The following is a 16,603-nucleotide window of genomic DNA, read 5'->3' as shown; positions in this document are numbered from 1 at the left end:
GTGATATCAAGATCTAATACTTATATGAAAATGTAAAGTGCATCTCCTATCAGTGCTGCAGGGAATAGTCAGAGGAATAATGCTTTGAACTTACTTCTGTTAAATCTAGGAGAAGATATTTACCTTCTTTCTTTTTCTCAATGCAGCACTCCCCAGCTGTGGACCTTCCCAAAATTGAGGGTCAGTATGTGTTATCTTCATTTATCTATTCAGGGTTGGAGTGGTGTTGTAGCTATGATGGTCCAAAAATGTGAGAAGCAAAGTACTTTTTTGGTGATTAACTTTTATTGGACCAACTGTATAGTTGGGAGACATGTTAGACAAGCTGTCAGGTACAACGTGTTCTTCCTTAGGACCCACTTGGTGGCTGACAGCTTGTCCATAAAAGGGATCATCAAAAAAAAAAAAAATCCCCAAACGTTGCTTCCACTTAGCTATTCAAGACAGTTACAGGATTAAGTACCATCATTTTACTGTAAACTTAAGCTTAATGTTGTAAATTATTGAATGTCGCATTGATAACCTAGATGATTGGCTTAAAGAATTCTGGTATTTGCACATGAAATGAATGACTGCTGGAACCTGTGATGTGTAGCAAAGTCTGCCATTTTTATAGGTGTGCATTTTTCACCCATGTACCTCTGAGGAGTGGGAGAGGTGGTGAGGAGCTGCTTTCCTTCTGGAAAGGAAGGCTGGCTTTGAATGGAATCCAACTGAATCCGTCTTATACTACTCAACGCAGTAATTGACATAATGGCAGCAAAGCATTCTACTGTTCTGTTTCTAGCTTTACCCCCCCCACCTGTAGCCCACTTGAAACCTGGGGAGTAGGATACTAGACCCAAGCATGAAAGAAAAATGCCCAAGCCAAGTCTATCCAGTGATTTATTCCTAGAAATCCAAAAAAAAAAAAAAATTAACTAAGAATATAAACATGCATATTGTAGATTTGTGAGAGGACAAATGGCAGTTCTGGTGGAGTTTAATTCAGCATTTATCATACTGAATGTAATGCATTACATTTTAAATGTTTTTTAATAACTATAAATTTAGTCTGAGGAGCTAATACTGTTCAGTGGGATGGGACAACATGTGGAAAAAGTAATTGTGTCAAATGTATGGATTATTGTTTATTAAGTGTTAATTTCTGGGTTTATTTCTGTTTACAAAGGAGGTGTAAAAGGTAAAGGTAAATTGGTAAAGGTAAATCTAAAGGTAGATTGAAATCTATATATTTATTGACATTCCATTGTTTTTACTGACTTTTTTTTTAAATGTACAGGTCTTTTTAAATCAACTTGACATTTCTATTTATTTCTTATAGCAAATAATCTACAAGAGTAACTAATTACGTTTCACAAATGTTTTTATTCTTGCAGCTGTTGTTTTGTTTGGGGAGCCAATCAGATGGGAAACAAATCTCCAGTTGATTATAGATGTTTTGCTGACAAGTGGCTACCCAGGAAATCCATATCATCATGCAAAATACCCACATATACCTGTTCTTGCTTGTAATATGGACCTAATGTGGGTAGCTGAAGCTCAGTCTCCAAGGTAGATATTGCTGTAACACATACATGATTAAAAATCTGTTCTGGGCTTCTCCATATCCCTCATAAAAGTTCCTAATAAATTCAGGAAGTGTGTCATACTAAGTTTCCATGTGAGCTAATCTTCACAGTAGGCAAAAAGTCCCCAAGCAGGGCTTTGAAGAAATAACACACTTGGCAGTACTTGCAGATTATCACATTTATGTTCTTGCAGGGTTTGCATACTTGCACTTTTCCACCAGTTTTTCCAAGTTGTAAGAGTTGCTTTAAGCCCTCAACCACTTTTCCTTCCCACGTCCCACCACTATTATATAGTATTGAGTCACCTTTCATTAGCTTCAACACTGCCGTATAAAGCCAGCTGTACTCTGCCTAAAGCACAGCCAAAACGGTAAGCAGAAAAAGAATGGATGGTACAAAACCCCTCTGAATTGCTAATATAGATATTTTCCTCTGGCTAATGTAACAGTATTGTTTATTATCTAGATTTATACCCCATAATGTCACATTCATCATGATTTGATACCTGGATGAAACTATAGACGAGGCTGAGAGACAGAATTTTAGGAATGCTGGTAATTAACAAATATTTATAGGGAAGAATTTCAGTTTGTGCTAGTTTTCTCCAGTATGGAAGCAGTGTCTTATCCATACTCTGACTCTCTCTCAGCTCAAAGCAGAGGTGTAGTGGTAAGGTTTACATAACTTTTCTGAATTTAGCAGCACCTTATTTCAAAAACAAATACAGTTATTACAGTGCTTATCTCCTCACACTTTAGCACCCTTAAAAGGCACAAACAGAAGTAACAATTTGTGCCCAATCTGGCCCCTGAAAGCACTCGACAGCCATGACCAAACACAAGTGTGTGTCTGCAGAGCACTTTAAAAGGGCCTGATCCCATGACAGTCTGAACCTTCATTGCATGAGGGTTCAGATGAAGACGCTCCAAAATGGAATGTCTTCAGTAACTTGTGTCTGTGCATGCTGGGAGCAGGTCTGGACTGACGCAGCTCAGCCTTGCTCCCAGTACTGTCTTCAGAATGGGAGGGCGGGGAAGGGAGTGGGGGGGAGTTTAGTCTGGATTTTTTTCAGCTAGTGCTGGAGGGTGGGGTGGGTGGACTGGAGCTCTACAAAGGCTGGAGGGCTCCAATCCACCCACTCCACCCTGCAGACTCACAGCTGCTCTAAATTGCAGCTGAATCCCCCAGGACCCAACAGCGAACATCTGTTGGTTCTGGGGGAGTCACTGTAACTCATGACACTTTGTGCAAAATGCTGTGAGTTGCAGCAGGGAGCTGAACTTCTGTCTGTACCTACTGGGTGGCAGGGCAGGTAGCAGCAGCAGAAGGGCATCCCTGAGAAAATGTCACAGCATGGTGCTTGGTACTGGCAGTAACTGGTCAGTGGGGCAGATCTGGGAGCTTTGGGGTGGGTCATTCCACCCCTGAATGAGGCAGTTGTCCCTGCCTGAGTTGGAAGAGGGTGACTGGAGGTACAGATAAAAGTACTAGAGGAGGGCATTGGGCTCAGGACCCTGCTGAGCCCTGCTCTATCCGCCATCTGCCCCAGGTCTGTACTTAAGTGGGGGAATTCAGCCTTGTCACTGTGGCTGCTCCTTCAGGGACTTGTGCAACAGCATGATCAGAGCCACTTGCCTCTATGGCCTCTTCTGGCAGCTGTGGGTACGTGGGAGGATTGGGGAATGAGCCCAGTTGAAGACTGTGGTCCCCTGCCCATCTACCTGTGGCAGAGTGCCCCGCCTGCACTGCAGGGACAGTTAGTAAAGGGCTTGCTAGGGGCCAGGAGTCCCTAGAGGAGTAGCCATGGGCTTTGCTTGTCCATGGGATGCTGGAGCAAGCATGCAGCACCCAGCAGAACGAGCAGCAAGCACTTTAACTCCTCACATAGGGGCTGCCATGGCCCCCTTAAAAGGATCTTGTGGCACCCCAGTAGATGATCACTGGTTTATCTCCAGGGCCAAATCTGCTGCTGAGAGAGATGTTGCTGTGACCAGCTCCCAGGGGGAATCAGCCTCACACTTCTAATCCTCCATGAAGAACTTCTGCAGAGGTCCAGGTTCAGGGCAATGGGGCTCAAGGCAGCCTCACACAGATGCTGGACCAGATGCTGCTGCTTTTGGAAAGGGGGGGGGGGGGGGGGAGGGGGAGCTAGTGCAGCACCTGCCAATTGAGACCCTCATACACATCCCTGCTGCAGCAGGCCCTGATTTTTGTTTCCAGCAGCAACTGACAAAGGTAAATGTAGTGATGAAAAGGCTGGCAGCTGCAGGAGGGGGTTAGTAACACCTGGGGGTATGTTGTTAATCCCCTATTTACTGTCCTCCTTCCCACAGCAGTAGGTCTGCCCCAGCAGCATTCTAGATCCCTTCTCTCTTTGCCTGCCCCACATTTCACTGCTGGCTTAAAGATCTTTACAGCAGATTTTACTGTGTAGAGAGCAAATTTATCTTCTCTTCTCTGAACCTGCTGTTTGAAGGTAGAAACTTTCCTAGGATTGCCTCTGTATTGAGCTGAATCTGTAGCGTTAACTCTCAAGATGTCAACAGTTGAAAATAAAATATGAAATTCTTTTTCCCACCCTTTCTACCTTAGCATCTCCTTGTGGCTGATCATGTAAACCTCAGGGAGAAGGGGAGGGAAAATTACAAACTTGTAGACCCCATTTTAGTCTACAACGTTCCCTTTTGTGGGATGTCCATTACACAAAATTTCCTTTTCAAGGTAAATAACTGGTCCTTTTTTAACACATCAGTTCTTACAAGTAGCCTGTCTGATCATCTGACAATCTCTTTGTTAAAAATAACAATCTGCCAAATACAGTCCAAGTGCTTTTAACACATATTTGTAGAAGTAGACTTGTAATGCACACCAGCTCTTCACACTATTGGATATCTGATTGAGTTGCAATCAAGCTGAATTGCAAAACCTTTGTATGTATTTAGTTCTCTGAGGAATTACTTGGAAATAATCATCCCTGCATTTAGAAGTAGTAGGATTAAAGTCTTGAAGGTTGGTCTAAAATGATGAGCACGTGGCAAATTCTGAAGAGAGAATTTTGACCTCAAAACTTGATTCAGTTGAAATGGTTTATGATGTTCTATTACCAGTATGTAAATGATTTTTAATAGTGAAACATGTTTTCCAAACATCGCTGCACTGTTCTTGTGCAGGAAAACCTGAGGTTCACTGACTTTAGTCTTTTTTTTTTTCATTTAATTTTTTTCATTGTCCAAATAGAAAACTTTGAATATTTTCAATTAAGTCTTTTAATTTTTTTTTCTTACAAGTAAAGAAGAATGTTGTCTTGTAAATCATGTGTCCTGTTCTGTTGAAGTGAGTGTGAGTGGTGCTCTTGACTTCAGCAAGGGCAGCCTTGGACTTTAGTTAGTACCGAAAGTCTACCGTCAATATTTGGCCATATTTCCTTTACTAAAGAGCCAGAATTTGGATGAAGACACAAGCTTGTTTCTTCCTTAATTGGCAGTGACATTAGCATTGGCAAAAGCTAACATCTATCCATTATTGGCCATAATGACATGATCATCCAATAATCACCCAGAGCAATTCCAATCAATACCTAAAAAGGGATTTAAATAGAAACATTTGCACTGATTTATCTGCCACTTGGAAAAATCCCAAATGGCTTATTCTGAGACCAGAAACACTATATCATACACATAAGCTCTAGACTTCCTTCCCATAAGCCCTTATTTTGTTCTGTACAATGTGCTTTTATTTCATGATATGTTAAAAAAGAATGGAAATCTGAGTTTCACATTAGTCTTGCATATGCACTAGAACCTAAATGATCTTAGCTCTCCAGGATGGTTTTTAAGATATTGCTGTCAAGTTGCATTTTAATATGCCTGTGTGTTGAGATGCTTTATTATGAAGTTTTCAGAAACCAGGCCACTTAAGCCACTAAACTCAGTTCAAATGCACTGTATTTCTAGTCTTTAGGAAAGCTCTGGTTATAAAGTAATCTGTATGGCTGATAAACAAAACTCCTTAAGATGTGCTTGATTATTGAGGATTTCCTTAGTCCTCTTGGTTAGAAATTATATGATCCCTAAAGCCATTCCTTAAGTTTGGCAGCACAACAAATTTGCCTTTCGTTCCTGGGTATCGCTTTAATCTAAACTGCTGCACTGATTTTGTTGCTGCTGTTGGTGCCAGTATCTCAGTTCACTAGCAATTGGGTATAAAAGTTGCCATCGTTTTCAGAAGGCATGTTGGAAATTATGGGCTCCCGTGTAACATTTTTTCCTCAAGAACAGACCAATACAACTTTTCTTTCCTTGCAGTACCACAAAATAGACTTCAGTATATTTCATGTAGTCTGAGCTAGGGGAGCTTACATATAGTTCTGCATGATTTTTTTTAATCACCCCTTCCACTATTTCTTCTCTATCTATTGCTGAAATTCAACAGACTTTCTTGTTGAAAATGTATGTATCATGCCATGCAGTGCATTCCTTTAGAAAGTAAAGCTGTTTGCTTGGAATGCAAGAAATTGTTGATGTAGTTTTCTTGGTTCCACCTTTAAAATTAGACCATGCTACTGCTGCTGTTCTTTTACAAACTGCTACTATCGATCATTGTCCTTGATTCATCAGTCTCTTGATCACTACTACATTTCAGTGGAACAATTGAAGAAATGTGGCATATAAACTACTTATGTAATCAGAGAAAAGTGGTTTAGACTAGTATTGCTTAATATTGCCAAAAGTCCATTACATCGCAATCTCTAGTTTATTTTTTGTATGTACCTAGTCCAGCTTGGTTTTTAATAGTGTTTATCTCTCCAGATTTGGGCATGGAACATTTATGGTTTGCTTGGAAAACATTTACAAGAAGATCACTGGCAAGGAACTTAAATATGAGGCTTTGATGGGCAAACCTAGTGAACTGACCTATCATTATGCAGAGTACCTCATCAGAACACAAGCAGCAGAAAGACAGTGGAAGAAGCCTATTCAGTCTCTTTATGCTATTGGGTAAGGGATTGAATCATTAAATATAGAGCTGTCAGGAAATATTTCACAGCACAAACACTAGCAAGAAAAATGGTGTGGCTTCTACTATTTTGTTTTATTGGGAGAGGGGAGGAGATGTGATAAATTGAACTTTCAGATTTTCTGTTAAACAACTTTTTGTAAAAATCTGTTTCTGACTGGAAAGTTGCTGATGTCAGCCCTTAGAACAAGCCTTCTTAGCTGGCAGATCATTCACAAAGCTTTTTCCCTGCATTGGACTCTTTCAAAGGGAGCAGTTGCATCTTTTCTGTTTTTATTCCCCCACTCCTCATTGCTTGCTTTGGCATTCCATTTCTCCATGTGGGGAAGTGCTTGCATCTGGGGGTGCAGCAATTAGAAATTTTTGGGGCCAATACAGATAGCTGATTTTTAAGGAGGCATATTGGCCAATACTGATCCAGTTTCTGATATGTAGCCTGGCAGCTAAAAGAGCAGCGTTTGGCTGGTAAGTCTGTTGTGGTGGAAGGAGAACGGGAAGGAAAGGGGCATGGAGGGGGGGATGCAGATCAAGGCCCCTGCAATGAGGGAGGGAGTGGGGCTGGGGTTGCAGCTAGGGTAGGTGCTGCCCAGCTGGGGCGTGTGCAGGACAGCCATGGTTCATCTAGGGGGCGCAAGGAGGGGAGGGGCAGCTCCCACTGCTCCGAATACCGTGGGAGGGCATGGGGGGCTCACGCCCCTGGATTGGGGTGTGGCGTGGCAGGCTACAGCTGCGGGCTGGGGCCAGGGCTGCACTGGGCTCTTTCTGGGGGGAGCTGGGCCAGGCTGCACTCAGGGCAGGCAGTGGTGGCACTGGGAGGGAGGTTATGTTTGGGGGGGCTGCAACCACCCCAAAATTTGCCATTGTGTCCCCCCCCAACTCCCTCTCCCAGTGCTGCCACTGCCCACCCCACCCTGTGCAGATCTGGGGGGCACACCCCCTATGCCCTCCTAGGATGTGCATACTAGCAGGAGCCACCTCCAACTTCCCCACATCCCCCAGACAACCCGTGGCTGCATCCTGCACCCCGTCCCAGCTGGGCAGTGCCTGCCCCACCCCATTCCCTCCCTCACCTCTTCCCTCCCCCCTCCCCTTCCACCACAACAGACTTACCAGCTGCAAGCAACTGTCCAAGCTGCCAGGCCGTGCTCCTTGCCATCTACGTGCTGCACTGTGGTTGCGGGCATTCACGGGGCCACTTATTGGCCACATTATCAGCCACATCAGGCCAATTTCTGATACAGTCAATGTTCTTTATATTGGTGCCAATCCAATATCGGACTGATGTATCGGTGCATCTCGACTTGCAACCCCTATATAAAGGTTGCTGCTGACCCAGGACCTATATCACTTTTTGAAGTGCTTCAGATGTCTTTGAAGCATTTCAGAGGGGGAGTATATGCCCTGTAAAGAGCTCCAAAAATAACTGTGGAGTAAACAACAACTATTTTGAAATGCTTTCAGTTACATCTGCTTGATATAGGGAGTGCAGCAGGGTTGATTGGTCCTTCAGCATCCCACAGTTCTCCACTTCCCCTCCATCTCCCTTTCTTCCCAGTAGGGGAATAATGGTACAGACAACCAATGAATGTTTTCCTGTGTGTTCAGATATCCCCACAGCTGGGCCACAGGAATCATTGCATGCCTCTGCCTGTAGTCTCCTGGTCTGGCAAGGAGTTGCAGGAGGCCTCTAGTTCTGTTGGGGGAAAAGAGGGAGGTCTCACAGTTCCAGGAGGGGAACACTTGCATGTCTTGAGCATTCTGCAGAGCCCTTATTGTCCCACTAAATTTCCACAGAAAGCAGTTCTGGAACCTCATCGTTCTGATTAGAAACTTCTAACTTCCAGCCTAAATTTTTTCCCAAGTAGTTTATATCCATTTGCTTGGGAGTTTGCTTGGGTTTTTTGTTTGCTTGTTTTTTGCGGATTTACTTTTTCTTGGCCTGCTGCAGTCTGAAGTACTCAGAATGACTTGTGTTGCATTGCTTTCATTGATCATGTTGATTGACACAAGTGGTGTAATAATAATAGCAACTGTTGGGTTATGACACTTTTCTCTTTTTGTCTACTTATGTGAGTTCATAATTGATTATTTCATTGTGATTTATGTGGGACATGAGACTCATTTTTTCTTTGGTAAACAAAAGATCTTCTGTATATCTGAAATAACTCATGAGTTGCTCTGTTGATGAAATCACACTTTTGGCTTTCCAGGGACAATCTAATGACTGATATCTATGGCGCTAACCTTTACAATCGTTACCTTGAAGAAAAGAACTCCAGAAGAGGTTCCAAAGCACGTGTTCAAGCCAAAGTTGCTGCAGGCACAAGATCTACTACTGTTTCTCAGGATGATGAAATAAGCAACACTTGGGAAAGTGAACTAGCATCTGCCACTGCCACTAGTTGTAGATCTATTCTTGTCTGTACTGGAGTTTATAATCCTCATGCAGAGGTGTCCCCTGAGACTGGGGAGAGTGTAACTGAAACAGTGTTCCACGGTCACAGAGATTTTAGATTTGATCCTGCCTTGATTGAACCAGATCATATTGTACCAGATGTTGCTGCTGCTGTAGACCTGATCTTCCAACTAGAGAATTTTGCACCTAATTGAAAAACCAGTACTCTCTAAGGATTTCCTAGCTCTGTGCTTCTCTTCCAAAAGCAAACTGGGGCATGTAGCACAGCACAAACTGTGGCTTTCTAGCACATTTAACCCTTTAATTTTAATACTTTTAGCAAAACACTTCCTATGTGTTTTAATAGCACTTCATTGTCATCCTATTCCACCCTTTATGTGTGTGCGTGTTTTTAAGTTTGTCATCTTGCATAATGTCTTGGGGAACTGTCATATTGTGTGTGGGGGGGTTTGTTTTGTTTTGTTTTTAATTCTCACATGTTTACTTTATTCCTCTGTTCATTTGCTGAAGGAGTTAGTCTCTAATTGGGTGCATGCAGGAGTTTGAGGAGTGGCAATTAAGTAGTTCAAATAACCCAAGTAGACTTTGGCTGGTGCAGTGCCCTGTATACTTCTCTGGTGCTCCATAAGTAATAAGCTTTCCTTCCCATACTTTGCCTCAGGTTAAAAGCAAGTAATGTGCATCCTTGACTCTCCCTCTCTGTACTTGTCCACTCTTAATTGTGTATCTGTATATACATCTCTTTCCACTTAGGCTTGCAACTACAATTGCTGCCCTCAGCTTTTCAGTTTGCTCTCAGGGATGCCCATGAGAGCTAGTATAAATGCTTAGTAGCCAGTACCATTTCTGGAATTTCTGGTTACTGAAACAGCTGATCTAAGAGGGAGACTAAACTGGGGTCTTCTATATAGTGCACCAGAACTAACTTTCTTTTTCCATAGTCTCAGAAATATATGAAAATGCTATAATCCATATAACTTTAGTTAAGAATTTTAACTATAGTCATATTGTGAGTACTGTATTTTTTGCATATGACATGCATATTTCCCCTCCAAAATCAGCCCCCAAAACTGGAGGACATCCTAAATGGGAAACCTAAGCTGGTTTCTTCATTGGAAGAGGAGCACTCTTGGAGACACTATTTGTATGCCAAGATATCTAGATGCCACTTGTCTGGCTCAGCATACTGAAAGAATGGAGTCCTGTTAAACCTCTCTCAGCCATACCTATTGGCTGAGAACTATAGATTGTGCCTGAAGCAGTGAGTGACCTGCTGGTAGTATCTTGATGAGGCTTGTGATGTGGAAACACTTTATTTACAAGAACTTTATAAAGAACTAATTACAATAAAGAATTAACATTATTGCTGCCTGTGGCAGAGCACAGGGTGTGTCTGCCACTTTAAGGGCCTGGAGCTGGCAGCCTCCAGGTGCCTGATTAGGGCAGCCATTTTAGAGGCAAGGGCTGCCTATATAAGCAGGGCATTTGGCTGCAGGAGGCCAGGCAGCAACATCGCCTGGCTGAAGGGCTGCTGAGAACGAACTGGAGGTAAGGGGGAGCTGCAAGGGGTTGGTAGGAGGCTCCTGGTCCTGGGCATGACCTGAAACTGCACCCTGCCAGGACTGGGTGGCCTGGTGGGGCTCTGTGGCGCGGGAGCCCCCAGGAAATACCAGGCCAGTTACTATCCTGGTGAAAGGCAGGTCGGGGCGCCTTAACCCCTAGCTCCCACCACCACCGGGTGGGTTACCCTTGGGTTTGTTGGGGGGCCCAGAGGGCCAGTGTTGTGAGGGGCCCAGAGAGGGCGGACCCTGAGAGCGTGATTGAGTACAGGGCATGGTGCTGTGGTTGCATCCTTGGGCCTCACCGTGCCACTACTCCCTTTCTCCTAGGGGCAAGTGAGCTGCTAGAGACCCAGCCCGAAGGGGAGAGTACCCTCGACTGGCCCAAGCTGGGGCCAGGACTATGGGAGTCAAAAGGGCCAGGGGCCCACTGCGAGGAACACCCAAGAGCCGGGGGCCTGGGGTCCCGACTGGCCTGGAGGTGGGCCAGGGCAAGTGGCCGAAGGTCCCGGGGGGACCACACCCGAGAGGGGAACATGGCTTCGGGGGGGCTAGGTAGCCTGGATGACGGCAGAGTGGCCGCCTGATAGGAGAGGATCATAGAGGGGTCCTGTGTGGATGATTGTGGGGCCGGTGACGATGTGAACACCATGATGCTGTCTGTGAGGCTTGGGCTGCGGTATTAGGGGAGGTTGGAGCTGCAGAGAGTGCCCCCTGGCATCGGGGCACGAATGGGCAGCCTCCCGCTTAATTGACATCGGATTGAATCAATTATCATCAAAGGCATGGTGGACGAGATAGGCGGGCGGTTGCCCAAGGACAGGTGGGTGGGCCATGAAGACCTCGGCCCTGAGTAGGCCCCCTGTCACGGTGACAGGCAGGCGGGCCACGGAGCCCGGCCCCGGGGAGGCCCCCTGTCACACTGCCCGTGCAAAAGCGTATGTTGTAGTGATGTGCTTCTCCCAGACTGTCTCCTGGGATGCCATACTTCCTGGACAGTGTGTTCCCAGGAGGACTGACTTTGTCACACAGTCAGCCATAAATCTGAAAAAAATCTTTTTTCCCTACATTGTGCCATCCAAAAACAACTTACATGTTGTATGCAAGAAAATGTGGTGTTTTCTTCATTCAGCTGAATTTATGTGCAAAATGTATGCAAGAGCTATTTGGGCAAAGTGTGTCCAGTTTTTTTACTTGAAACTTCAAACCACTGTGTTAACTAACCTGTCTCTACTTTAATATGCAACAGAGTTTTTCTTTTGTTGTGGTACCATATGTTTGTCTTAACAGGTCATTGATCTTCTACCTGTTTTGTCTTGGTGTTTAATTTATTTTAGTCGGTTACTGTTTTTATAAAATGTTTTTAACATTTAACACAAAGAGAATGCCTTCTGAAATACTCTGCCTTAATCTAGTACAGCATGGTGGGAAGTGTACTTATGGAACAGGCTTTGTACCTGTCCTAAAATAGCTAACCTAACTATAGCAGAGGTTGCACCAATGGTACAGAAACCTCAGTTTACGTTCTTTTGTCACTTCATGCCCATGGAATCTGTTGTGGCTTGGAAGTTCACACAAATAAATACCAGAGTCTGCATCTGTTGCTAAGCTCTTTGTACAAATGAAGCACTGTATAGACACGGGGCGAGAGGAACCAAAAAACCTGCGATATTAAGTGAAAGAGCTCTGAGTGCTTTCCACTTTATTTCACTAGCACCATAACTTTAACTTTAAAAAAAAAAAAATCTAACGAAGTAAACAAGGCAAGAAGATTGCAGCTGTGAAGTCTATTTTGAGAAAGTTTAGTCTTCACAAACTTATTGAATCTCTTCTCTATCCTTAGGATTGTTGATTCTCTCACTCCAAGCGTGGTCAAATCAACTTTATTGCATCTTGTTTACCTCTGTTAGTCCAGGTTTAACAATTGTGTTTTAAGTGGAGTGTTTTCTGCTCCATTGTTTTAAGAGAGCACAAGGGACACTTCTACACAAGCTGGGGGTGGGGAAGGGGAGGGGAGGGGGACTTTTTAATTAGAGTGGCTCCAGGAGTTGCTCTAATTAAAGCATTAGTGTCCCGTGTATCAGTGTCCCCATATTTAAAAATGGCATCAGGGGCACTTGAACTAAAGCTTGTTTGATGAGCTTTAGTTTGAGTGCTCCTGCCACCATTTTTTTTTTTAGGCCCAGGGGCACTGATGCACATGATGGGAGGCTTCTGGAGTGTGGTAACTACCACACTCAAGCAGACTCAATCAATCGAGCAGCCTCCATGCTCATGTACAGTCACCCAATAGTGTTTACTGCTTTTTTGGCTCTGTGTGATAACAAATAGGCATATGCCTGTTTCTCAGCAGTATGGTGGAACAAATCTAAGTACTGAACACTTACAGATAGAGATTGTATTTAGGAAAATGTGAAAGACCAGGACTGCTAAAGTGATGGCATTTTGACACGGAGGCACATTAGAGAATTTAATGGTTACAAGAGGAAACTGTTTGAAACAGCCTCTTAACATTCAATCTGGAGAGAACAATGGAGGTGGATGAAGAAAAGTATCTAATTTGTTCATGTGTTTGTGGGCTTTCACATATACAAAAAAAGAAGCTCTCAAGCTTTAGCATTTACTCTCTAATTTATAAATAACACATGCAGCTTATTAAAATCAATTAACTATTAACTCCTACTTCAGATATCTCGCAAACATTTTCTCAGCAGATCTGTTTGCAAATAATTAGGCTATTTTGCTACATATCTATTACTCGCTAGTGCATTCAAGCTAGTTTTAATCTAGCTATATCAGGTATCAATGTAGTGTAGTGATTTTCATAATCAGTGTCTAGGAGCCCTTGTCATGGACTTGGGTCCCACTATTTTTAAACGCTAAGCAAAGACTGTCCCTGTCCCAAAGAGGGCCAATCTCTATAAAATGACAAATAGATGCTGATGGACTGGGGTGGAAAAAGTACGAGGGGATGAGGTGATTAGCACAATAAGGGTGCATCCAGACACTTGCTGCTCAAACCACATGTGTTGCTCATTAAACCATGTGCAGTACTAATTTACAGCATGGGGGCAAAATTTGCTACTGGGATTTTCTGGGAGCAAAAAAAAAAAAAACCTGGGGGGGAAAAAAAGCAGTGCAAAGTATGAGAAAATAGCGTTCAACGGGACAAATGCAAAGATGGGGCTGCCTGCTTCCCCATCTCCACATGCTGTGGGGTCTCCCACACTGAAGCACGCTGAGACAGGGAAGCACCAGCCCACTGCTGCCTTCTTCCACATCTTGAGTTACACTGCGTCCCAGCCAGCTGATCTGTGGCTGGCTGGGGTGTAGTGCACCTTGGCACAGGGAGATGGGCTGGGCTGCCTGCTTCCCCATCTCCACATGCCTCTCCTCAGTGGGTTGGGGGTAAAGGGTGCATCAGTCTGGGGGCTGAAGGAAGAGGTAGTTTTGCAGATGTTTCAGAGAGCAATTACCAAGTATGAAGCAGAGGCACAGGTTTCAGCTACCCAAGTACCTAGGATCCCTGGGTGGGCTTGTATAATTTTGTATTTATTGTCTATCCTGCCATGTCTTAGCTTTAACCTAGCTAGTTTAGGTAGCAATAGAGCAAAGTTGAGTATTGCAGTATAAACAGCCTTAGAGAGGAGTGTGGTTATTAGGATTTGTTTTAACTTCATGGAAATGAAAGTGATGCTCTAACTAACAAACAAACAAAAATAACCCTTTTTGTTCTGTGGCTCATGTTAACCTTGGAAATGATGCAGAATCCTAACTTTTGTACACTGTAGTGTAGTAAAAGCAATAAATTATCAAAATACTTGTGGTCTTGGCACATTTACTGCAATCGGTGTGCTCTGACCATTGTACAACAATTTGAAGCATAATGGGGGATTTTGTTCAAGAAATGGAGAATGAGTATTCGCATATAGGAATTTCTAAAAGAATATCTCCCGTTGGTGATTACTGATTGAAGGGTCTTGGTTACAAGTCGTCCTGAGTACTTGGTGAAGATGGGGATTCTTTTTAGTTATTCCACTGGGAAGGAGTCAAATTGATATTATGTTAATCTAGGTAAGAAAGAGACCAGGAAGGACAATGTTTTCAGCTGGTCCTGTCAAGGCAGTCTCCAAAACTGACATTTTGTAGCTGGTGATTTTATTTCTAATAATGCACTTCCAATTTCTCCTATTCCATTTTTTAAATCTTCCCTCCACCCCCTCCATCCCTCCCACCATCTCATTCTTCCATCAGTCTTAAGCTCCTAAATTTACTGCACTGAAATAGGCAGGATTCGTAGCATTGTTCTCATTGTATTTAAGCCTTAAATTAAGGAAGCTATTGCACAAACATATTAGCAATTGTTGATTTAAAATGTACTGTAAAGACGGTTAAGGTAAGTGACCAAGACTTCAAGTTTTTATTTTAGGTACCTAATGTCCATGATTGAATTCTGCAAGAGATGTGGGTGTGTTGAATCTGCATATGTGAATCTAAAGTTACTGTCTGTTACATGTACCAATATCAATGTATTGTAAACAAAGTAAAATTTTATTCACATATTCTGTGCCTGCCAGTCTGGCAGAACTCTTTGCGATACTCATGACTGGAGTCATTTATTTATGAAGCCACTCGGACAAACATAAGGTACCAGTGGGAGTTAAGCATTCAGTTGTCTTGGAGGACATGTTCCTGTATAGCAGACTCAGTCTTCATTCTTTGGATGGGCATGTTTTTATTATTGGTAGTGTTGTTCCTTTTTTTTTTTTTAATTGTCATGTGCTTATTTTTTAACTAATATTAAACTTGCAGTGTTTTAATCCCAAATTATATATACTTTGGTACAATGTGTGCTTTTTTTTTTTTTTTCAAGAGTTTGAACAACAGTTAGAGAGGGATTAATCAGAATTAATATAATATACTGCGTATAAAACAAATTTTAGTTGCTTTTTGACATCTCATTAGTCCTTCATTAAATGTGACACAATCTATAGATTGAGGAAAACCCTTTATCTATGTATATTTTTGGTTAGACCAAATGATTTTGGTCTAACCAAAGCCCTATTTTATTTATTTTCCTAATCTATTTGCATAGAAGTGTAATGAGAGATGACCCTCAAACAAACTAAATATTTTTTGTCTTCAACAAAGATAATTGCTGTTCCATACTGATGTAAGCATATGCATCTATAAAGCTGATTCATTTGTAATAATAGGCATCTAAGCACAGATGAAACATTATGCAATGTTAAAATTTGGTGGAAATTTGTGGGAAAGAATGCTGCTGTTTTCCATAGAGAATCTTCCATGGAGCTGACTGGGAGAAAGTCCCTACCTGTTTAAAAGATAATCAACAATCTTGGTCACAAAGTTAATCTAAAAGCATGTGACTACTATTTGGACTTCCAAGGACTAGCCAGGTGTTCACTCCAGAGCATTCACTAAGAGGCTGAACAGCAGTCTCTGCAGGGAGGGCAGAAAGGGAATGTAAAGGTACAGAGCATAAAGGAACTGTTTGTTCTGTACCATACCCTGTTTCTGCTTAAGAAGCAGGATGAGAGCTTATCTTGATATGTGAGCACACAAATATGTTGCAACTTTTTAACTAATTGATGGCTATGCAGGGAAGATTTGCAAAGTGGCTCATCCCAAGGCCGTCTTGGGAGTTGCTGATAAGCAATGTGAGGAGGAAGAGGGAAAAGGTATGCAATGGTTGGAGCTGTTCCCTAGAATGCATTCCCCCCGGCAACCTAGCCTCATAATGCCTACTCCCCAGCCTGTTATTGGAACAAGAAGCAGAGTAACAATGAAAAAAGGCAAGTAGGAAGACTGGCTAGAGCATGAAATAACCAATTGAAGCCCAAAGATTTTATAAACTGAGAAGTGAGACTGAGGACAATATGAAACCCAGTGAAGGATTGAAGGTGCTTCTAGTGCTACATAGAGGGGCCAAGAGGCCCGTTTCATACAGGGGAAGAGGTGACATTTGCCCTTTTGACTCACTAATAGGGGAAAAGGGGCTATTAATATGATGATAATCA

General features: G+C 42.9%; 1 protein-coding gene across 2 annotated transcripts in view; it reads left to right on the top strand.

Moving 5' to 3' along the window:
• The window catches only part of LOC102560741 (haloacid dehalogenase-like hydrolase domain-containing 5), a 48,558-nt gene extending 33,164 nt beyond the window's left edge, over positions 1-15,394 (top strand). The window contains exons 5-9 of one of the 2 annotated variants that reach the window (XR_009456034.1): positions 147-180; positions 1,380-1,554; positions 6,380-6,568; positions 8,798-10,551; positions 10,893-15,394. Coding sequence is in view for 1 of the 2 variants with exons in the window: in XM_059715861.1 (XP_059571844.1) it covers positions 147-180; positions 1,380-1,554; positions 6,380-6,568; positions 8,798-9,197 (798 nt within the window). In the remaining variant the exon portion in view is untranslated. Of the gene's footprint in view, positions 1-146; positions 181-1,379; positions 1,555-6,379; positions 6,569-8,797 lie in introns of both variants that reach the window. The other variant, XM_059715861.1, reaches the window with a different exon arrangement.
• Positions 15,395-16,603: the final 1,209 nt, after the last annotated feature.

This window comes from Alligator mississippiensis, chromosome 12 (genome assembly GCF_030867095.1).
Source record: "Alligator mississippiensis isolate rAllMis1 chromosome 12, rAllMis1, whole genome shotgun sequence".
Classification (NCBI taxonomy): domain Eukaryota; kingdom Metazoa; phylum Chordata; order Crocodylia; family Alligatoridae; genus Alligator; species Alligator mississippiensis.
Note: the sequence above shows the minus strand (reverse complement) of the source record. Positions and strands in the feature narration are given on the sequence as shown.